This window comes from Chiloscyllium plagiosum, unplaced genomic scaffold (assembly GCF_037043375.1).
Source record: "Chiloscyllium plagiosum isolate Xiang-an unplaced genomic scaffold, Cpla_swu_hap1 HiC_scaffold_9, whole genome shotgun sequence".
Lineage (NCBI taxonomy): Eukaryota > Metazoa > Chordata > Chondrichthyes > Orectolobiformes > Hemiscylliidae > Chiloscyllium > Chiloscyllium plagiosum.
The window spans coordinates 78,223,870-78,248,320 of NW_028270147.1; the positions used below are offsets into that span (position 1 = coordinate 78,223,870).

The 24,451-nt window shown below is 43.3% G+C and overlaps 1 protein-coding gene across 3 annotated transcripts in view; it reads left to right on the forward strand.

The window, feature by feature from the left end:
* Positions 1-24,451, forward strand: part of kcnt2a (potassium channel, subfamily T, member 2a) — a 712,068-nt gene that overhangs the window by 588,392 nt on the left and 99,225 nt on the right. For all 3 annotated transcript variants that reach the window (XM_087990852.1, XM_087990853.1, XM_087990854.1), the window contains one exon: positions 10,379-10,685. In XM_087990852.1, coding sequence (XP_087846978.1) covers positions 10,379-10,685 — 307 coding nt within the window. The remainder of the gene's footprint in view (positions 1-10,378; positions 10,686-24,451) is intronic.

Consider the following 24,451-nt stretch of genomic DNA (forward strand, 5'->3'; position numbering starts at 1 on the left):
ATACGTTCGAGACACCACCCACGCCCTCCACCTCCTCCAAGACTTCAGTTTCCCCGGCCCCCAATGCCTCATCTTCACCATGGATATCAAATCCCTCTACACCTCCATGCGCCATGACCAGGGCCTCCAAGCCCTCCGTTTTTTCCTCTCCAGACGTCCCCAACAGTACCCGTCCACCGACACTCTCATTCGTTTGGCCGAACTGGTCCTCACCCTTAACAATTTCTCCTTTGAATCCTCCCACTTCCTCCAGACCAAAGGGGTAGCCACGGGCACACGTATGGGCCCCAGCTATGCCTGTCTCTTTGTTGGCTACGTAGAACAGTTGATCTTCCGTAATTACACCGGCACCACTCCCCACCTCTTCCTCCGCTACATTGATGACTGCATTGGTGCCACCTTGTGCTCCCGCAAGGAGGTTGAGCAATTCATCAACTTCACCAACACATTCCACCCTGACCTTAAATTTATCTGGACCATCTCTGACACCTCCCTCCCCTTCCTGGACCTCTCCATCTCCATTAACGACGACCGACTTGACATTGACATTTTTTACAAACCCACCGATTTCCACAGCTACCTGGATTACACCTCTTCCCACCCTACCTCTTGCAAAAATGCCATTCCATATTCCCAATTCCTCCACCTCCACCGTATCTGCTCCCAGGAGTACCAGTTCCACCACAGAACACACAAGATGGCCGCCTCCTTTAGAGACCGCAATTTCCCTTCCCATGTGGTTAAAGATGCCCTCCAACGCATCTCGTCCACATCCCGCACCTCCCCCCTCAGACCCCACTCCTCCAACCGTAACAAGGACAGAACCCCCCTGGTGCTCACCTTCCACCCTACCAATCTTCGCATAAACCAAATCATCCACCGACATTTCCGCCACTTTCAAACAAACCCCACCACCAGGGATATATTTCCCTTCCCACCCCTTTCCACCTTCCGCAAAGACCGTTCCCTCCGTGACTACCTGGTCAGGCCCATGCCCCCCTACAACCCACCCTCCCATCCGGGCACCTTCCCCTGCCACCGCAGGAACTGTAAAACCTGTGCCCCCACCTCCTCCCTCACCTCTATCCAAGGCCTGAAAGGAGCCTTCCACATCTATCAAAGTTTTACCTGCACATCCACTAATATCATTTATTGTATCCGTTGCTCTCGATACGGTCTCCTCTACATTGGGGAGACTGGACCCCTCCTAGCAGAGCGCTTTAGGGAACATCTCCGGGACACCCGCACCAATCAACCACACCGCCCCGTGGCCCAACATTTTAACTCCCCGTCCCACTCTGCCGAGGACATGGAGGTCTTGGGCCTCCTTCACCGCCGCTCCCTCACCACCCGACACCTGGAGGAAGAATGCCTCATCTTCCGCCTCGGAACACTTCAACCCCAGGGCATCAGTGTGGACTTCAACAGTTTCCTCATTTCCCCTTCCCCCACCTCACCCTAGTTCCAAACTTCCAGCTCAGCACTGTCCCTATGACTTGTCCGGACTTGTCCTACCTGCCTATCTCCTTTTCCACCTATCCACTCCACCCTCTCCTCCCTGACCTATCACCTTCATCCCCTCCCCCACTCACCTATTGTACTCTATGCTACTTTCTCCCCACCCCCACCCTCCTCTAGCTTATCTCTCCACCCTTCAGGCTCTCTGCCTGTATTCCTGATGAAGGGCTTTTGCCCGAAACGCCGATTTAGCTGCTCCTTGGATGCTGCCTGAACTGCTGTGCTCTTCTAGCACCACTAATCCAGAATCTGGTTTCCAGCATCTGCAGTCATTGTTTTTACCTCCAGAGCTGATCCATCTGCTGATGAAAGGCTTAAGCCTGAAATGTTGATTCTCCTGCTCCTGGGATGCTGCCTGACCTGTTGTGCTTTTTCCAGCACCACACTCTCGACTCTGATCTCCAGCATCTACAGTCCTCACTTTCTCCATCTGCTTACAGCCAAGGCTTGCAAGAATTGCCTGATACCCTGATGCAGTTTGCTGCACTACTGTCCAGAAATATCTGAATATTGTCCTGCACAGGTGAAGCTAGCACAGTTGTACCAAAGAGTAGGGAAGAGATTATTGGAAGGGGTAAAGGGTAGGCTGGTTTTAGCTGCATTATTAATGTGGAAACCTTTTACTTTGAGTTTAAGCAGTTCTTTCATGGCTCTTGGTTAAGCTACTGTTGAGCCTAATAAGAGTTGGAATTTGTGTCAACACAAGCACTGATGTTCAGCAATTTCTGAAGTGGACCAAACTGAGAACAAAAACTTCATTCCAATATTTCAATGAGCCAGTGGCTGCCTTTGAAAGAAGGCAATAATCCTTGATCTGGCACAAATAGATGCTACAATTTCCCTTTGTTACAATTCTAATTTGTTTTCTGCTCCTGAAATAAGTACAACATTAAATTTAGATTGCAAAGTACTCAAAAAGCATAATTTGTTTGCACTTTAAGAAATTCTCTAATAAAATGATATTTTCCTAAATACCAGGGTAACGTGCAATGCAGTCACTCTTTCTTAATTTAATACTTACTGTATATGTTAGTAAATGATGTCTGCCTGATTTCCCTATGATTTACAATGATTGGATTCAATGTAATGTGTAATTATATTTTGTTTTACAGTTGATTGTATCCATTATTTTTTAAAGCAGAACTGAAAAATAGACATCATTGCATCACATGTCCAAATATTTTTAAATGAGTGTGTATGAAGAATTAATTACAATGGGGGATGAGCTAATGATTTAGATGATAAATGCTTTAAGTGGCATAAACTAGCCATATAAAACACGGATTCAAACTTTCTGTACTGAACTGGTCTCAAATAGATCAAAAGTAGGGAATAATAATCAGCTTCCATTCTATTCTATCTGCCATGCTTGAGGGAAGGAGAAAATGTACATTGGTGAGTTTCTGCTCCTTTTCACTATTCAGTAACATACATAGCAACTATAATGGAAACAATATCGGGCACAGTTTGATGTCTCAAACAAGATCACTTTTTTGATACTTGGGAAAGGAGAGAAGTCACTTTCACAAGTTACCAAAGGGTTGGCAGTTTTACCGGAACATGAATAAAATTCAGAAACTGCAAAAAAATGGAATTAACATAAAGAAGAAAGGAAGAACCCGTGCATTTGCATAGCACTTCTCATGACTTCAGGATGTTCTGTTGCATTTCCTAGTCTATGAATTACTTCAGAAGTGTAGTCACTGCTGAAAAGAATCGTTACAGATGTGAGATCTCAGTGCTCACTTAGACAATTGCATTTGCCATGAGCAACAGAACAAAGGCTTTTCTCCTTTATAAAAGTCACTGTTCACTTGCTAACAAGAATAAGATGTTTAATTTCTAATTTTTGATGTGCTAGAGATGTTTTATTCACAACGACCAGTGCTGTTTGATGATCCTAGTATTTCTACCCTCTAAGGCAGAGGTATAGCTGTAGAAATTGTACTTTGCTGTGGATACTTGAAGTGGATTGTTGAAATATCATAGCCAGACCATTTTTATTCGGTCTTATTACAATCGTTTTTAATTGAAAATGGTACATTTCATATCACATTCTCTTGTTTCTGATTTGACTTTAATGAGCAAATTTCAGGTTGAAGTCCTGTAAAGTACATTGATGATATCATCCTTGTATAACAAAGAGCATTCTATGGAGGTAAAATTGACTGGCGATGATAAAGAATGAAAAGGATAAGTGTTCTGTGAACTTTTGCATGGTGTTTTAATTTTGCAAATATTTCTTGTATATCAAATGTGGCACGCAATAAAGTGATAGTTTGACATATGGATCATACAACACACAAACTGTTGAATAAACAATTATTTTATTGCCAACAAATACAATTGAGATGTTCAGTTTATTTTAGGCCATAGCTAAATTGAGATTGAATGCCTTTCATTGGCAAATCACATGAGAAAAATAGTGATTGTGCTTTGACTTTAACAAACAATATCCATGAATGCTTCCATTACATTAAGCATGAGTGATTGTATTTTCAACTAGTTCAGCACGAATTCACGCAACTGCTGTTATCAATCTGCTCTATCAATCAGCCAAACTACTGTAAAAATAATTCGGGTTGTGTGGTGCAGAAGATGGAAAGACATCACTTTGAAGTTCCAGTGTAATTGTTTCCCTGATAAATCTGGTATAGATTGTGCGAGGCACAAATAACATTTCATTCTCAAGTTATTAATGTTTTCCTGCATCCAATCGTGAGGATATATGTTGAAGGAGGAGCCTATCTTCCTTCTTGAATAAGAAAGTCAGCAAACTGTGGTTGTGATGACTATAAATCAATCTGAAAAAAAGATTCACCAGTTTGAGCGTTTTTAAAAGTCATAGTTGGGGTGGATATGTTTATGTGTGCAATGTGTAAAACATGGAGTAGTGAGTTAGCAATCCATTATTTATCTTTCCCAACTGACTTTCATGGAAATCAGACTCATGAGAGATGGATCGCTCAATATCACCCAATTTACTCAAAGTCAGCATTTAACCCCATTATTGAAAGATCCACATGTATATTTCTTCTAATTGTCATGTATTCTAAATGCTTCTTTATATGTATATAACAATATAAAAACTTAAGAAGTAATCATCTCAGTTGACCATTCAGCCCAGGCACCCTACCAGCCATTCAACAAGATCATGACCTCAACTCCTCTTTCCTGCCAGCTCACCACAGCCATCAACTCATTGACATTTTTTAAAAAATGTCAACCTACCTCCTGTTCAAACACTTTCAGTGATTTTGCCTCCACGACTCTCTGGTTTAGAGAATTCCAGATATTCACTGGTCTCCAGCAGAAGAAATTCCTTCATGTTTCAGGTTTAAATGAATGCCCCCTTATTTTGTAACTACGTCTTCTAGTTCAAGATTAGTGGAAGCATACCTCAAAATCTACTCTGTGAATCCCTCTTTATTAGACTTGTTGTCATCTGCTGCTGGTTCTGAAACCAGAGAATAATGATTCACTGGCCGACCATTTGTTTTCAACACTTTGTATGTCTTAGTTTTTTTTAGCCACCTTCACCACCTTTGTTAATCATGGGTGTTTCATCCTTTTCATCACATCCTTTTTTTGACTGGAATGAATTTTTGCTAAGCCTTTGTAAAATATCTACTTAAATGTCTGCTACTGCTTGTCTCATAACCATCCTTTTAGTCTATTTACCCAGCCTTCTTTAGATAAATTTAAATTGACCTAGTTTAATTTGAGTGCATTAGTTTGAGACCCAAGTTTCTCTATTTCAATCTGAATTTGAAATTCAGCCATGCTATGATCTCTACCCCCAGAGGATCTTCAATAATGGGATCTCTTATTAATCCTATCTCATTACACATTACTCTGTCTACAATAGCTTGTACCTGTATATATTCTGCTCTAAGAAATGATCTCTGATGCATTCAACAGATTCGTCTTTCAGGCTATCTGATTTGTCCAGATAATATGCAGATTAAAATCACCCATGATAGTCGTACTGCCCTTGTTACACATCTCCATTGTTTCCCGATTATACTTTGTCCTACACTGAAGGGTCTCTTTGGGGGTCTAGTGACAATGCACACTCTTGATGTCTTTCCCTTGCTCATCCAAACTGATTCCACATTATGATCCACTGTACCTACATGAACACTCACCACTGCAATGATAGCTTTTGTTATGAACAGAGCTACCTGATCATTTGGTTTATCTTCTGATGCATCAATAACCTTGAATATTGTGTTCTCAGTCTTGGTCACTTTGCAACTATGTCTCCATAATAGCCATCAAGCCATTTCTATCTTGTGCCATCAACCCATCTATCTCATTGTATTCAGATAAAGAGACTAGACCATTGCCATTTTACCATTATTACTAACTCTGGTTCTAATTTCTGTTGCTCTCTTCGATATATATTTTCTATCCCTTCCTGTCACATTTTGCTTATCACGTGTCACTTCACTAACCTGCATCCGTGCTCTCATGATTCTTTTTGAGTTCATAAACTGCCCTTTAATTGAATCATTCTCTCAACAATTAGTTTAAAGCCCTATATACAACCCTCGCTATATGATTCACCAAGAAAACTGTCCCAGCATGTTTCAAATTAAGCTCTTTCCAGAATTGTTGTCACTTTCCCCAGTCCTGGTTCCAATGTCCGATGAATTGGGCATTCAAAAGCAAACTTGTATATCCAGTGCTGAATTCACACTTGAAAATGTGGTTGGATAAAAGAATTCCTACCCTTACATGCCTCATCCCCTTTGGTACTGTATTTCCAGCTAAAGAACAAAAGAGATGAGGACCCTGGAGGCAAAGATTAGCATTGAAAGAGAGAGAGGACGACCTTGTGCTTCTGAAAGAGCAGGAAGCACTCAGTGGGGAAAGAGCTTCATAATGAGAAGGGTGGAGTTGAGTGAGAAGGGAAGCAATGTCAGGAAAGAAAAACTGGCAACAGAGTGCTTGGAAGGAGGTGTTTGGTATGCCTTCCTTTATTGGTCAGAGTATTGAGTACAGGAGTTGGGAGGTCATGTTGTGGCTGTACAGGACATTGGTTAGTCCACTGTTGGAATATTGTGTGCAATTCTGGTCTCCTTCCTTTCGGAAGATGTTGTGAAACGTGAAATGGTTCAGAAAAGATTTACAAGGATGTGCGAGGGTTGGAGGACTTGAGCTATAGAGAGAGGTTGACTAGGCTAGGGCTGTTTTCCCTGGAGTGTCGGAGGCTGAGGGGTGGCTTTATCGAGATTTATAAAATCATGAGGGGCATGGATAGGATAAATAGACAAAGTTTTTTCCCTGGGGTTGGAGGAATCCAGAACTAGAGGGCTTAGGTTTAGGGTGAGAGGGGAAAGATATAAAAGAGACCTAACGGGCAACTTCTTCACACAGAGGGTGGTACGTTTTTGGAATGAACTGCCAGAGGAAGTGGTGGAGGCTGGTACAATTGTAATATTTAAAAGGCATCTGGATGGGTATATGAATAGGAAGGTTTTGGAGGGATATGTGCCGGGTGCTGGAAGGTGAGAGTTGATTGGGTTGGGATATCTGGTCGGCATGGATAAGTTGGATTGAAGGGTCTGTTTCCGGTGCTGTACATCTCTATGATTTGATGACACCGGAAGCCTTCAAAGTGATATCGATTGGTTAAATGAATGTGGAAAATAGTGAAATTTTACCTGAAATCGTAAAAAGAGAAGCATATTGCAGAGCTCTGCCAGTCAGCGCGAACTGGGTGTCCAAGTGCATGAATCACAGAAGGTTGGTATGCAGATAAGCAAGTAATCAGGAAAACGAATCAAATGTTCTCGTTCATTGTGAGGGGATTTAAACACAAGAGTAGGGAGGTAATGCTTCAGTTTTACAAGGTATTGGTGGGACCACAACAGGAGTACTCTGTATTCTACTGTACTCACAGAAAGATGCTAATGCATTAAAAACAGTTCAGAGAAGGTTTACTAGGCTAATATCTGGAATTAGCAGATCACTTATGCGGAAAGCCTGGATAGAGGCCTGTATCCTTTGGAATTTAGAAGAATTATAGAATCATACAGCATGGAAACAGACCTCTCGGTCCAACCTGTCTATGCCGACCAAAATCCAAAACCAAACTCGTCCCATCTTTCTGCACCTGGCCCATATCCCTCCAAACATTTCCTATTCATGCGCTTTCCCAAATGCCTTTTAAATGTTGTAACTATACACACATCCATCACTTCCTCCAGAAGTTCATTCCACACATGAACCAGTCTCTGAGTAAAAATGTTGCACCTATGTCTTTTTTAAATCTTTATCCTTTCACCTTAAAGATATGCCCCTACTCTTGAAATCCCCCCACCTGAGGGAAAAGCACCTGCTGTTCACCTTAGCTATACCCCTCTATCAGGTCACCTCTCAAACTTTTCTGCTCCAATCAAATGTGCCTTAATTGAAACATGTGAGATCCTGAGGGGACTTGTCTGGGTAGATATTGAAAGGATGTTACCTCTTGTGCGAGAATCTAGAACGAGGGGTCAGAGTTTTAAAAATAAGACATCATCCATTTAAAACAGATGTGGAAGCAGTTTTTCTTCCAGAGGGTAGAGAGTCTTTGGAATTCCCTCCCTCAAAATGCAGAATCTAAATATTTTTAAGACAGAGGTAGGTGGACTTTTGATGACTGAGAAAGTGAAAGATTATCAAGGATATGCAGGAACGTGGAGTTGATATGATTAGTTCAGCCATGTTCGTATTGAATGGTGGAGCAGGTTTCAAAAGACTCAGCAGCATATTCTTCTTTGTTATTCTTTACGTTCATCTTTCTTGACAACTAATGTTTGCCTGTTACAGATTTTGGGGGCAATACTTTTGGCTGTTTTGGCTGTTGACCAGGGTTTGAGCAGCTGAAATGTTGACCTTTGGCTACAGTTGCACTGTTTGCCTTAACTGGCTGCAAGTGTACTGAAAAAGAATCAGTATGTTGCTAGGATTATATTGAGGCTATCAGTGTGGCAACAACAGGAATAGTAACATGACAATGAAGACATGATCAGGGTCAAAGATGACAACAAGCAAGAAGCCAGTGTTGTTGTCCAGGTCAGGATGTCACACCCTAAAATACTACAGGAGCGGCTGTACTATAGCAATGTCTGGTATAGCAGTAGGAGAAATAGGGACCAACACTCTGGCTCAAGTAATAGCGGCTCTTAATTTCTCTATAACCAGCTACTTCAAGCTGCAACCAGTGACGTCCACAAGGTTAGTAAGATTACAATTCTGACAGACACAAACATATATTCCTTGTTTTCAAGATGCTAGTAATGCATCACTTTCCTTTGGAGGCTGCTGAGGAGCCAAAACATCTCAGATTTAGATTAGATTTTTTTTAATATAGATTAGATTTCTTACAGTGTGGAAACAGGCCCTTCGGCCCAACATGTTCACACCGACCCTCCGAAGAGCAACCCACCCAGACCCATTTCCCTCTGGCTATTGCAGCTAACACTATGGGGCAATTTAGCATGGCCAATTCACCTGACCTGCACATCTTTGGACTGTAGGAGGAAACCGGAGCACCCGAAGGAAACCCACGCAGACACGGGGAGAATGTGCAAACTCCATACAGGCAGTCGCCCGAGGCTGGAATTGAACCTGGAACCATGAGGCAGCAGTGCTAACCACTGAGCGACCGTGCCGCCCTAGATTTCTCTGGATGCAAAACGTCCTTCACATTTGGCCTGCTCTTCCCTTGTCATGAACCAGCTATGGTTTATAGGGGGAAACTGTTCCAGTGCTCCAATGTTCATTTCGAGTAGGCACTAGGCCTGTGCCTGGTCTCTGTGGCAATAACCACCATGTCTCTACATTGCTCCAAACCCCTGTCCCTTCATGTCTGTGACCCACAGCAATATGTCTGGCTCTGCAAAAACAGAAGAGTTCTCCAGAGCTCTTATGGGGCAAACTATAATCGCCTGAGGGCACGGACTAGTCTGGTGCAGCTGTGCAGCACAGCAGACTTTGTGTTTCCAATGTTTGTAACTCGCTGCAATGTTTAAGTGAGAAGAGCTTTTGAAATAGATGATCTCCTCACCTCCTCTCCTTTGACACCAGGACTGTGAGAATGGTTCACTGGTGAGATGATGTTCAAGGCTATCCCACATCAATATCTACTTGTAGTATTGAAGAGTGAAGTGTAACCAAGGTGTGAGGAGCCTATGGTGGTACTGTTGAGGATAGTAGCTGTTGTAAACTGTGGCATTAAGAGCAAAAGGATCTAGAGTGAGTGTGGGATGCTGCTGGTTGCCACAGCAGAGGTTGAGGTGGTGACAACCAGAATTGGAGTTAGAAATCACCGGGTATAACCCTGACCATATCATTGCACCTATTCCTACAGAACCAAATCTGTCAGGCAATGGGGTGACGTTCACCTCCTGGGCCTCTAAAGCCAAGCAAAAAGTGTGTCATTCCCAAAGTGCTCCACTGGAATCCCCAACGTGGTGTTCCGAAAGTGAAGGGCCCCTTTCAACATTAGTATGTGTTATCATCTACAAAGCTGTCTTCAGATTGCCTGAATCCAAAGTGCACCTCCTCCTTTAAGAAGTGTGAGCTGGCTTTAAAGTGTATTAGGAAAACCAACATTTAAACTGAATAGGCAGCTACTATTCAATATTTGTTAAGCCTGATAACCTATCTGTTGAAATATAATGAGCATCCTTGACAAATGATCAAGGCTTGTCCCATGCAGCCACATAATTCAGTGCCCACTGCCAGGACTTAGATGCATTTCTGCTCTGTGTGCGCACTTAACATAGTTAAGTGTAGGAACTATCAAGATGTACCTTTTATGTCATACAGTTTAAAGCTTGTTATTAAAATATTGATTCTCTTTCAGTCTCAAGTATCCATTAGTGTCGAGGACTGGGAAGATACAAAAGATACCAAAGAGCACATGAGTTATTGCACCAATCACTACCACCGGAACTCGACGTCCAGTGACCAATCAGATCATCCTTTACTGAGGCGTAAAAGCATGCAGTGGGCAAGGCGCCTTAGCCGAAAAGCACCAAAACACTCTAATAAAGTAACAGAGCGGATTAATCGTCAGCGCATGACGTTATGCAAAAGGTCGGAGAGACAAGAACTGGCTGAACTAGTAAAAACCCGAATGAAGCACCTCGGCCTTTCAACGACAGGATATGGTAAGGTCAACCGGCTATAAAATTTGCTTTTACTTAAAATTTATAGCACAGAAACAGGCCCCAACTCAACTGGTCTATGCTAGTCTTTATGCTTTATACAGACAGACTTCCTTCCCACCCTACTTCATCTCACCTTTTCTGTATATCCTTAATTCCTTTCTTCCTTGTGTACTTAACAGAATTCCCTTAAATTTATCTATGGTTTTTCCTTTAGCTACATCATGTAGTGCAGATTCCATGTATTAGTCATTTGTCTGAATAAAGCAGTTTTTCCTGATTTTTCATTGGATTCATTAGTGACTATCACAATAATGGTCTAACTTTGGACTCCGCTTTCAAGTGTAAACTGCTTCTCTATGGCTATTTTCTAAATTTAAAGATCTCTAATAAACCATCCCCCAATCTTTTCTTTTCTGGATATCCTGCCTCTTTCTCAGGATATGATAGAACCTCTCATTTCTGGCATCATCTTTTTAAAATATTTTTTGAACTTTCTAGTCCTTCCAGAACTTAGACAAACCACTCTGTGTGATCTAGACGAACTTATGTTCAATTTGTATATAAGTTCTGATTTGCTATTCATTTTTCACAAAACTGAACTCGAGTGGTAGTTTGCACATATCATGCCCTTGTTAAGATATTGTTAATGATCTGTATATGTGTGCCCCTAAGTTGTGTTGCTCTTCTGTCACATTTTGATATTATTATGATTATTATGCACATAATAACCTGTTAACATGCTGAAGAATGAAAATATGCTTACGTCCTTTGCTGGTCAGATGATGATGTAATGCTGTATGTTCACACATCACAAAGGGTTACAATAACATTTTATTAATAGCATTCAGCAGAGTATGTACATCCAGGAACAAAGAAGTCACAGGTAAGAATGGTAAATTAATCTACCTTTGAAAGCTTTGAGCAAAAAGATTTAGTCTATATTGCAGCAATTAATTTAGCCTCAGGACCAAATAAAATGTGTAGCACAGTGGTAAAATGAAGATTTGACTTTCACACTCTGAATTGCCAGCTTGTTGTAAAAGGTTATATTCTTCAAAATAAACTTTTTGCTGTGACATCAGACACAAACCTGTGTTCCTACTTCCCTTTGATACCCTCTTCCTGTGTTGACGGTATAGCCACATGAGTGAGAAAAGCCCATTGGTACCCTGACCTTTTGACTTTTTTAAGTTTACGTGGCTTAATTGTGGAAATTATCCCAGGCATTCTCGATCCTCTTCTTCGAGATATCCAGACACACGCTCCCAAAGGTGATCACTAGAATGCCAATCAAGACTGGCATGCCTTCTTATCGTCGTTTCCTTGTAATCTGAAAATTCGGAATGAAGTGGTACCATTGCTTTGATTGAAATTTGATAGTTTAATACAAATAAAAACATCTGGTTTAATGTTCTGAAAAAGTTGTTATATTGTTATTCTAATTATATTCACTTTGAGTTATATCACCTGCTGAAAATAATTATCACAGCTAAGTCAGAAGGAGTGAACCAATTGCAGTCCTTGTCCCTCTCCTCCACTGGTCACAATAAAGTCTGAATTTAAAATGGGAGTTATTATTGTTAATTATATATATGTGTCAAGCTGCAAATAGCTCAGTTAACTAGTCAGCCAATCTCCTTAAGTAAAAAGTAAATAACTAGTCTATTGCTACTAAAACATCAAGGATGCAAAGGTTATTAACAGACTGTTTAAACTGAGCAGTTACAGTCAGTTCTGCTTAACACACGTTTCTTCAACACACATTGGCCATAACACAATTGAAAAATTTGACCATTATTTGTAGAACGCAAACTTGCCTTACCGGTATTGACTATAATGTGATTCTGGTCCAATTGGCTTAAATGTGCTGCTTCCGCGTGCTTTTCTGAAAATGCAGGATTGCACGGGAACAGAGCTATTGCATTGTATCAGAACAGATTGTGCACACAACTAGTATCCTTCTTGAAAATATCACAACAAATTAAAATAAGCTCAAATTCTGAGGGAAAAATATACTCTACGGTGTGTTATATTGAAGTGATTTATCTGAGTATCAGGTAAATTCAAGCAATAAAAGATTACAGATTGTGCAAGTGTTTCTCTAGACCTGATACTTTGCACACAAGCTGGATCAGGTATGGCTGGCTGACTTTGGTTTTCTGGATACAGAGGTGGTGTAGATTTCAATTTTGTCTTTAGGAACACTCCACTTGCTGTGATGAGGTTTTCCAGTGGGTTTTCAACTCGCACAGTTTGCTGAGAAGGGTTTCAGGTAAAGAAAAGAGGGGAAAGGCTGTTGCTCCAAGTTATCTGTCAGACTTGCTTGTGCTCAAATCCAATTATACCCACAAAACAGGTCATGTGACCTATCTCAGCAAGTATTTCAGACTCAATAACTCCAGCCAAGCAGCTTGTGATCTTTGCAAATGCAACATATTGCAGCAGCCTCTCATTTTTTGCAAAATATTCTTTTCACACTCTCCAGGATATAAATATATCTTAAATTAATCATTTGGATAGCACGTCATTGTAACATAATCAATGAACTATTCTCACTGTATGTGCTGTGCAATTGTTCAATCGAAAAACTCGTTTTGTGAACTTAAACAACCTAATAGAAATTTATATTCCTAAAAGAAGTAAGTTTGGTTGAGTTGTATTTCGAGTGACCAGTCTAAATTCAAATCTGCTCTCATAACTTTGCAGAATAGCAGGATTGGGGAATGGGGTACAGTAGGATTGAGAAGTTTGTTTTGCGCAGAGTGAGGATGTTTTAATGACCATTCATGCTTGTTCAGGTTATGATAATTTTGATTTATTTGAGGTCACCATGCAGTAGTTGCCATAGTGATACTCAGCCTCTTGGAACCGGAATAAATAAATTGATGAGAAAACACCATGTTCAGGGTCAGTCACCTCCAGTAAAGCCTTGGAGATTGCTTTTCTTGATTTGAGCTGGGGATTAAGATGTAACCACCACATCAGGCAATGGTATCACTGGACTGCTAATCCACAGGCCCAGGTAATGTCGTGGGGACCCCAGTTCAACTCTTGCCACAGCAATTTAAATTTAATGTAAAAATCTGGAATTACACATCGACAGGTGACTATGGTTCCACTGTTGATTCTCGGGGAAATTCCCATCTGGTTCATTAATGCCTTTTAGGGAAGGGAACTGCCATTCTTACCTGGTCTGACCTACATGTGACTCCAGAGCCACAGCAATGTGGTTGACTCTTAACTGCCCTCTGGGCAATAAAAGATGGGCATTGAAAGCTGGCCAAACCAGCGTCACCCTCATCCTATGAATGAATAAAAAAAAACTGTTTTCCGAGCCAGACACTAGCTCCATTGGAATACAACAAGAATCTCATTTTCAATCCACAATGTATCCTTTATTAGCAGAGCACTTTGTCTCTGTGGAAACCGCATTCAAGATAATGTGCCATTTTGGAAGGCCCTCACTTAAGTCAGAAGTATCGGTTTAGGAATGACATTTTCTTTCAAAGATCCCATTGATACGACAGATTCAACAAACTTTCACCTAAAACCTTCATTAATCACATTTTGGCTGCCTTGCAAGAAATCAAATTGTCATCTATTAGGAATAAAGACAGAGAGTGCTGGAGAGAGCCAGTAGGTCTGGCAGCATCTGTGGTCAGAGACACATAGTCAATGTTTCAAGTCTAAAAACTGTTCTTAGTAACTTGAGAAAAATAGTATCTGGTGGCTCCAACTCACCATGTGCTCCTATAGTTTCCACCTCCCCCTGTTAGGTAAAGGGGAAGTACAATGAAATGTTCCTGTACATTAGTCAATGAAAGCGAGCATGCAGATACAGCAGGCAGTGAAGAAAGCCAATGGCATGCTAGCCTTCATAACAAGAGGAATTGAGTATAGGAACAAAGAGGTCCTTCTGCAGCTGTACAGGGCCCTGGTGAGACTGTACCTGGAGTGTTGTGTGCAGTTTTGGTCTCCAAATTTGAGGAAGGACATTCTGGCTATTGATGGAGTGCAGCGTAGGTTCACGAGGTCAATTCCTGGAATGGCGGGACTATCATATGTTGAAAGATTGGAGCAACTGGGCTTGTATACACTTGAGTTTCGAAGGATGAGAGGGGATCTGGAGGCAGGAAACATGTTTCCACTGATGGGTGAGTCCAGATCCAGAGGACACCATTTAAAAATAAGGGGTAGGCCATTTAGAACAGAGTTGAGGAGAAAATTCTTCACCCAGAGAGTGATGGATATGTGGAATGCTCTGCTCCAGAAGGCAGTGGAGGCCAAGTCTCTGGAAACTTCAAGAAAGAGACAGATAGAGCTTTCTTAAGGATGGTGGAATCAAGGGTTATGGGGATAAGGCAGGAACAGGATACTGATTGTGGATGATCAGCCATGATCATAATGAATGGTGGTGCTGGCTCAAAGGGCCGAATGGCCTACTCCTGCACCTATTGTCTATTGTCAATATTTCCAGATACTCTCCCATTGAAAGCGATTGCCTGTGTATCCATTTACGAATGTTGGCAATGGACAACTATTAGAGAGTGGAGAAACTTTGGTCAAAACCACAAAGGCCATCAAGATTGAAACCCTTGCTGATTTTTCTTTTCTTCTAACCTGGAAATTCTGGTGGGTAAAATGACACCCGCATCAGTAATGCTCCAGCTTTGCCACAAATAATGGTGTCGGATTGCCATCTATAGATGCACAAAGCATGTTGGTGGATTGATATAATGGAGGTCTTTAGGGTTATTAGGTACAGTTAAAGTAGATATGTTTCCATTTGTGTGCAGTTAAGTCCAAACATAAATATAAAGTACCCTTAGTTAAATTGAATAGAGAATTCAAGAGAAGCTTATTTGCTCGGAATGCAAAATTACAACTCAAAATAGTGGTTGAGACAAATAGTACCAATAGGTTTAAGGCACAGCTAGATGAACAAAAAGAAATAAGTTAAAAAGATTGTGCTGATGGATGTGGGTGTGGGAGGAGTGATGAGGTGCTGAATTGAATTAGAAATGGTGTCATTTAAAAGCAGTGCTTCCCAGAGGGAAAATGGTAGTGTAGCAGTTATGGCACTGGACTTGCAATCCACTGACCCAGATGACTTCCATGGGAACATGGTTCAAATCTCACTATGCAGTGGGTGGAATTGAAATTAAATCAATAAATTTGGATTATCAAACTGCTCTTAATGATGGTAACAATCTCTGCTATCATCTGATTCTTCACTTGGTCTGGCTCCATTACCACAGCAATGTGGTTACTTCTGATGTGGCCCAATTTAACAAATTCAACAAGGATGGGGAACTAATTCTCACCTTCCAAGTGACCAGCGCACTCCCTGAAGTAATACAGAAAGAATAGTGAAATTTTGTTCTTTCTGAAAGCTCCATCAGTTTAAGTTTTCTATTGAGACAAGTATGTTATTGTTGCATGATGGTATAAAGAGGTATGGTCAAAGGTGTATTAGTGAAACTGAGACAAAGATCTAATGAAATGGTAGGATATTTTTGAATGTGCCAAATGGTCAAATCCTGTTCACAGTTGCATATTTTAATAAGATCTATAAATTATCAGTATATTTTCAAACGGTTTTGATTTCTGATGTTTATTTGAAACCAATGTTAGTTGTTGCTGTGATATTTTTGCAGGACAGAAAAAAGACAATGTGCCAAATGGAAAGTCAGCACCTAGTAACTTGGGCTGTTGTGGTGCAGTGGTAGTGTCCCTGCCTCTGAGCCAGGAGGCCTGACTTCAAGCCTCACCTACTCCAGGGCGTGTAATAAAATCTCTGAACAGGTTGATTAGAAAAAAAATCAACACTCAACAATTTGGTTTAATCCAAAATCGATTGCACATAAGATTAGATACACAAATGGCAACCAGAGAGTATTATTATGCTTTTAAGTTTATCATGTTTAGTACAAGGGATTTTCCCAGGTCCTTTGAGACAGCTTTAGAGCCAAGGCAAGGTGGAAAACAGTGGGACAATTGTATGATCAGTTCCTGACGCCTTCTGCCTTTGTCAGAGGTGGCTATTGTAGAATATCAGCATCCAGTGCAGCAGTGATAGGCAACGCATTGGATTTAAGAGTGTGGTACTGGAAAAGCACAGGCAGCATCCAAGGAGCAGGAAAAGCCTTTCATCAGGAATGAGGCTGGGAACCTCGGGCGTGGAGAGATAAATGGGAGGGGGCTGGGTGGAAGGTAGCTGAGAGTGCAATAGGTGGATGGAGGTGAGGGTAAAAGTGATAGGTCAGAGGGGAGGGTGGAGCGGCGAGGTGGGAAGGAAGATGGTTAGATGGGACAGGTCATGAGGACGGTGCTGAGCTGGAAGGTTGAAACTGGGGTAAGGTGGGGGGAGGGGAATTTAGGTAACTGGTGAAATCCACATTGATGCCATGGGGTTGGAGGGTCCCGAGGCAGAATATAGGGCATTCTTCCTCCAGGCGTCGGGTGGTAAGGAAGTGGCAATGGAGGAGGCCGAGGACCTTCCTGTCCTCGGCAGAGTGGGAGGGGGAGTTCAAGCTCACCATGGAGTTCACCATGGGTGGCACAGTGGTTAGCACTGCTGCCTCACAGCGCCAGAGACCTGGGTTCAATTCCCGCCTCAGGCGACTGACTGTGCGGAGTTTGCACATTCTCCCTGTGTCTGCGTGGGTTTCCTCCGGGTACTCCGGTTTCCTCCCACAGTCCAAAAAATGTGCAGTTCAGGTGAATTGGCCATGCTAAATTGCCCGTAGTGTTAGGTCAAGGAATGGGTCTGGGTGGGTTGCGCTTCGGCGGATTGGTGTGGACTAGTTGGGCCGAAGGGCCTGTTTCCACACTGTAAGTAATCTAATCTAATCTAATCTAATCCAAAAAAAAAGTGTTCGGCCATGGGGCGGTAGGGTTGATTGGTGCGGGTGTCCCGGAGATGTTCTCTGAAGCGCTCTGCGAGTGGGTGCCCTGTCTCCCCAATGTAGAGGAGACCTATGCAATGGATACAGTAAATGAAACGTGTGCAAGTGCAGGTGAAACTTTGGATGTGGAAGGCTCATTTGGGGCCTTGGACGGAGGTGAGGAAGGAGGTATGGGCGAAGGTTTTGCAATTCCTGCAGTGGCAGGGGAAGGTGCCGAGAGGGGAGGGTGGATTGATAGGGGGCATGGGCCTGACAAGGTAGTCGCAGACGGAACAGTCTTTACGGAAAGTGGATAGGGGTGGGGAGGGAAATATATCTCTGGTGGTGAAGTCCATTTGTAGTTGGCGGAAATGGCGGAGGATGATGTGTTGTATACGGAGGTTGGTGAGGTAGAAGGTGAGGACTGGAGTTTGTTCTGTCCTTGTTGCAGTTGGAGTGATGGAGTTTGAGGGCGGATTTGCGGGAAGTGGATGAGACATGCTGGAGGGCATTATCAACCATGTGGGAGGGAAATTGTGATGTTTAAAGAAGGAGGCCATCTGGTGTGTTCTGTGGTGGAACTCATCCTCCTGGGAGCAGATATGGTGGAGACGGAGTAATTCGTAATAAGGGATAACATTTATACAGGAGACAGGGTGGGAGGGGGTGTAATTCTGGTAGCTGTGGGAGTTGGTGGGTTTGTAGAAAATATCAGAGTTGATTCAGTCACTGCTAAGGGAGATGGAGAGGTCCAGGAAGGGGAGAGAGGTGTCAGAGATGGTCCAGGTGAATTTAAGGTCACGGTGGAATGTCTTGGTGAAGTTGATGAAGTGTTCAACCTTCTCATGGGAGCACGAGATGGTGCTGATGCAGTCATCTATGTAGCCTCCGCCTCCGAGCTTACTTTTTCAATCAAGACTTCAGCCCACCTTCCAGGACCCCTTTACCTGTATCCAACATGCCCCATCCACTGGACACTCCATGCCAGTCTGCCACCTGCCCTCAACCTCGTTATTTCCAATTTCCGCCAAGACATTGACCGCCTCAACCTGTCCACCCACCTCACCCACTCCAAATTTTCACCCTCATAATGTGCAGCCCTCCACTCCCTCAGGTCTAACCCCAACCTCACCATCAAACCAGCTGACAAGGTGGGGGAGGGGGGATGCAGTGGTGGTTGGGGTGCGCTGACCTCTACAAGGCTGAAGCCAGCCACCAACTTGAAGACACCTCCTCCTACTGCCCCCTCTCATCACCAAACCATCATCTCCCAAACCATACACAACCTCATCACCTCAGGGGATCTTCTATCCACAGCTTCCAACCTCAGTTCGGGAACCCTGCTCCTACCCAAGATCCACAAGCCTATCTCGGCCAACCCATCATCCCGGCCTGCTCCTGCCCCACCAAACCCATCTCCACATACCTTGATGCTGACCTATCCTCCTCCCATCCCGGTCCAGGAACTCCTCACATACATTCGGGACACCACCCACGCCCTCCATCTCCTCCAAGATTTCAGTTTCCCTGGCCCCCAATGCCTCATTTTCACCACAAACATCCGTCCCTCTACACCTCCATCCGCCGTGACGAGGGCCTCCAAGCCCTCCATTTCTTCCTCTCCCGACGTCCCCACCAGTACCTTTCCACTGCATTCTCATTCATTTGGCTGAATTTGTCCTCACCCTCAATAATTTCTCCTTTGAATCCTCCCACTTCCTCCAGACAAAATAGGTAGCCATGGGCCCCAGCTAAACCTGTCTCTTTGTCGGCTACGTAGAACAGTCCATCTTCCGGAGTTATGCCGGCACCACTCCCCACCTTTTCCTCTGCTACATTGATAACTGCATCGGTGCCACCTCGTATTCCCCCGAGGAGGTTGAACAGGGTTCATCAACTTCACCAACACATTCCACCCCAACCTTCAGTTCACCTGGACCATCTCAGACACCTCCCTCCCCTTTTTGGACCTCTTCATCTCCATCAAAGGGGACCAACTCAACACTGACATCTTCTACAAACCCACTGACTCCCACAGCTACCTGGATTACATTTCCTCCCACCCTGCCTCCTGCAAAAATGCTGTCCCTTATTCTCAATTCCTCTGCCTCCACCACATCTGCTCCCAGAAGGACTAGTTTCACCACAGAACACACCAGATGGCCTCCTCCTTTAAACACTGCAGTTTCCTCTCCCACGTGTTTGATGATGCTCTCCAGCGCATTTCATCCACATCCTGCACCTCAGCCCTTGAACCCCACCACTCCAACCGCAACAAGGACAGAACCCCCGGTGCTCACCTTTCACCCCACCAGCATCCGGATAAATCGCATCATCCTCTGACATTTCCGCCACCTATAAACAGACCCCACCACTAGGGATATATTTCCCTCCCTACCCTTATCCACTTCCTGTAAAGACCATTACCTCTGCGACTACCTAATCAGGTGCCCGCCCCCCAACAACCCACCCTCCCCTCCTCACAGCTTCACCTGCCACCACAGGAATTGCAAAACCTGCGCCCATACCTCCTCCCTCACCTCTGTCCAAGGCCCCAAAGGATTCTTCCACATCCATCAACATTTTATCTGTACTTCCACACATGTCATTTACTACATCCGTTGCTCCAGATGCAGTCTCCTCTACAATGGGGAAATAGGATGCATACTCGCAGAGCGCTTCAGAGAACATCTCCGGGACACCTGCACCAACCATCCACACCACCCCGTGGCCGAACACTTCAACTTCCCCTCCCATTCTCCCGAGGACATGCTGGCCCTGGGTCTCCTCCATTGCCACTCCTTTACCACCCGACACCTGGAGGAAGAATGCCTCATCTTCCATCTCAGGACCCTCCAACCCCTTGGCATCAATGTGAACTTCGCCGGTTTCCTCATTTCCCCTCCCCACACCTTACCTCAGTTCCAACCTTCCAGCTCAGCACCATCCTCATGACCTGTCCCATCTGTCCATTTTCATTCCCACCTATCTGCACCACCATCCCCTCCAACCTATCACCTTTCCCCCCCACCTCCATCCACCTGTTGCACTCTCAGCTATCTTCTCCCCAGCCCCATCCCTCTCCCGTTTATCTCTCCACGCCCGTGCCTCATTCCTGATGAAGTGCTTTTGCCCGAAACTTCAAATTTCCTGCTCCTCGGATACTGACTGACCTGCTACGTTTTTCCAGCATCACACTCTTGGCTTTAATCTCCATCATCTGCAGTCTTCACTTTCGCCTAGCGCAATGGATTTATTAATTAGTTAGTTCCCAGCCATTGTCCCAAGACAGTGGAAGTTAGCCAGTAGGGCAGGGGAGCAAACCAATGTGTGTTAACTTGTGAACTCACAGGAGGCGTGCACATTAGTTAGTGGGAGCAGTATAACCTACAGCTGAATATTCAGTGGGGAAAATGGCAAGCTCGAGGATTTTGCAAACATGACAATGGTAGGTCACTGACACCACTGTCCCCGACTGTGCTAGTTGCTAGTTCCTGCAGTCTCACCTTGCATTGGTGTTGGACCACCCTATTTCATGCCATTCACCCCAGCCATCCTGCCACTGCAGAGACATTAAAGGTTGTTGCCCGTGTGCTGATTTGCCCTCCTGCTTCCTCACCCTGTCTGTTGTCCTTCATTGTATGGCAATCATTGGGGTTCCTCATGAACTGAGAGGTACACAACTCACGGTGTGCATGTTACAGACCAAGAAATAAAGCTGCATCCCATTTTAAAAATAAGGCAACAACATTTAACCCCCAGTGTCACCAATTAGGTAAAGTGATAAAGTGAGCATCTAATTTATATCCTTTAGAAAAAGCATGAATCATGGGTTCACTTGAATAATTCTCCTGATGTTCTGAAACTGCCAAAGATTGATCTTGTAGTTAATGACAATGGATTCAATCAACTGAATTATTGCCTTGTAAGCCACTGTCAACCACTTATTATCCCAGGTTCCCAAACTTATTTCAAGCAAACAGTGATTCCTTTAATTACAAAGGTTGTGAAATCCCCATCATAGTGAGGTGTAATTCCCTGAGATGGGCCCAAAGGGTCTTAATTTTTTAAACATTTACTATTGCAAACTGAGTTATGGAGTCAGAGAGTCATAGAGCTGTACAGATGGAAACAGACCCTTTGGTCCAACTCATGCATGCCGACCAGATTTTTTTAAATTTAAAAAATATACTTCATTCATAGAAAAAAATCTTTGGTATATGTGCAGTTGATGAAGCCGTTGAGATGTATATTGTTTTCCTTTCAGAGAACAAATTGAGTCATTGATGTTCACAATTCTCATCCATGCCGATCAGATATCCTAACCTAATCTACTCCCATTTGCCTACATTTGGCACATATCCCACCAAATCCTTCCTATTCTTATACCCATCCAGATGCCTTTTAAATGTTGTAATTGTACCAGCCTCCACCATTTCCTTTAGCAGCTCATTCCATACACACATCACGTCTGTGGGAAAATGTTGCCCCTTAAGTCCCTTTTAAGTCAGCTGTAACCTATGCCGTCTAGGTTTGGACTCCCCCACCCCAGGGAAAAGATCTTGACCAGTCACCCTATCCATGTCCCTCATGATTTTCTAAACCTCTATGAGGTCACCTTTAAGCCTCCGACACTCCAGGGAAAATAGACCCAAGAGTGTGGATCTGGAAAAGCACAGCAGGTCAGGCAGCATCCGAGGAGCAGGAAAATCAGCGTTTCGGGCAAAAGTCCTTCTTTAGGATCTTTGCCCAAAACATCGATTTTCCTACTGCTTGGATGCTGCCTGACCTGCTGTGCTTGACCAGCACCACTCTCTTGACTCTAATCTCCAGCATCTGCAGTCCTCACATTCGCCTGAAAAATAGACCCAGCCCATTCAGCCCTTTCCTAGAGCTCAAACTCTCCAATATTCCTGTAAATCTTTTCTGAACCCTTTCAAGTTTCACAACATTGTTCCTATAGCAGGGAGACCAGAATTGAACACAGTATTCCAAAAATGGCCTAACTAATTCCTCTACCACCGCAACATGACCTTCCAACTCCTATACATAATACACTGACTAATAAAGGCAAGTATTTTCTTCCATTTAAGAGCCTTTCTGCATCAAACCAGTGTCTCCCATCCTTAAAAGAGAAAATTCTCTGATCCTAATTCAGTCGGAACCAACAGCTTGGGTTTTCTGTTAGATGCTGTTATTACCAGATTGCAGGTGATGCAGCCTAATTTGTTACAGTGCCAGACAGGATTTCCCAAATTGATAGGCTACCACATGGGGAGAGATGAATCAGCTCCCCTTTTTTATTCACCCATCCCCTTGTGGCTGCTTGCAGCAAGGTTAATTAAAATAAAAGATTCCATTGCTCATGAATAAACTTTCTTCCAAACACAAATTAACTTATGTTTTAAAGAGAGCCAATTAGGCTTTCTTGGAATGAATAAAATGATTGAGTTTACTAATGACCACATGAGAGAAGAAATATTCAGATAACACATGTGCACACAAATTGGAAGTAAGCAATGAGCTTAAACATTAAATGTTAAAAAAATACTATATTGGACGTGTAGTGAACAGTGAAGAAGGTTACCTCAGATTACAATCGGATCTTGAATCGATGGGCCAGTGGGTCGAGGAGTGGCAGATGGAGTTTAATTTAGATAAATGTGAGGTGCTGCATTTTGGGAAAGCAAATCTTAGCAGGACTTATGCACTTAATGGTAAGGACCTAGGGAGTGTTGCTGAACAAAGAGACCTTCAAATGCAGGTTCATAGCTCCTTGAAAGTGGAGTCACAGGTAGTTAGGATAGTGAAGAAGGCATTTGGTATGCTTTCCTTTATTGGTCAGAGTAGTGAGTACAGGAGTTGGGAAGTCATGTTGCAGCTGTACAGGACATTGGTTAGGCCATTTTTGGAATATTGTGTGCAATTCTGCTCTCCTTCCTATTGGAAAGATGTTGTGAAACTTGAAAGGGTTCAGAAAAGGTTTACAAGGATGTTGCCAAGTTTGGAGGTTCTGAGCTATAGGGAGAGGTTGAACAGGCTGGAGCTGTTTTCCGTGGAGCGTCGGAGGCTGAGGGATGACCTTATAGAGGTTTATAAAATCATGATGGACATGGATAGGATAAAATGCAAAGTCTTTAAATTGGGGTGGGGGAGTCCAGAACTAGAGGGCATTGGTTTAGAGTGAGAGGGGAAAGATATAAAAGGGATGTTATCATGCAAAGAGTGGTACATGTATGGAATGAGCTCCCAGATGAAGTAGTGGAGGCTAGTACAGTTGCAACGTTGAAAAGGCATCTGGATGGGTATATAAATAGGAAGGGTTTGGAGGGATGTGGGCCGGATGCTGACAATTAGGTTGGGATATCTAGTCGGTATGGACGGCTTGGACCGAAGGGTCTGTTTCCATCCTGTGCATCTCTCCGAGTCTATGAATCAATCTCTGAATTCTTCCTGGAAAGCAGATAAGAAAACATTGGCAGCTGAACAAGCAGTTTCCTTTGCAAGATTTCCTTTCCTGATTCCTGTTTCTAACTGGTTTGCAGCTCTTCGAGTGAGAGAAAACCTTTACCTGCAAGGCAGGGTTATCTAGGAGATGGTTCTTTGACTGTAACCAACACTGCATGCTATTGCTCAAACCCAAGCTGGTGCACACAAAAGTGTTCAGTCCCACAAGTGCACAGCAGTTGAAACTGTCTTTTTAATGCCGATCCTTGTCTATTCTTCAAAAGAGAAAAATACACAACATATCAGCAGTTTGGGAAATAAAGGGGGGTGGCTTAATGTAACTAAGAGTTGTCAGTTCCTAATTTTCTGTTTGTTGCAAGAGATCTCGGTTTCGTCTGTTTGAAATTTCTTTGACCCATTTAGGTGTTATGT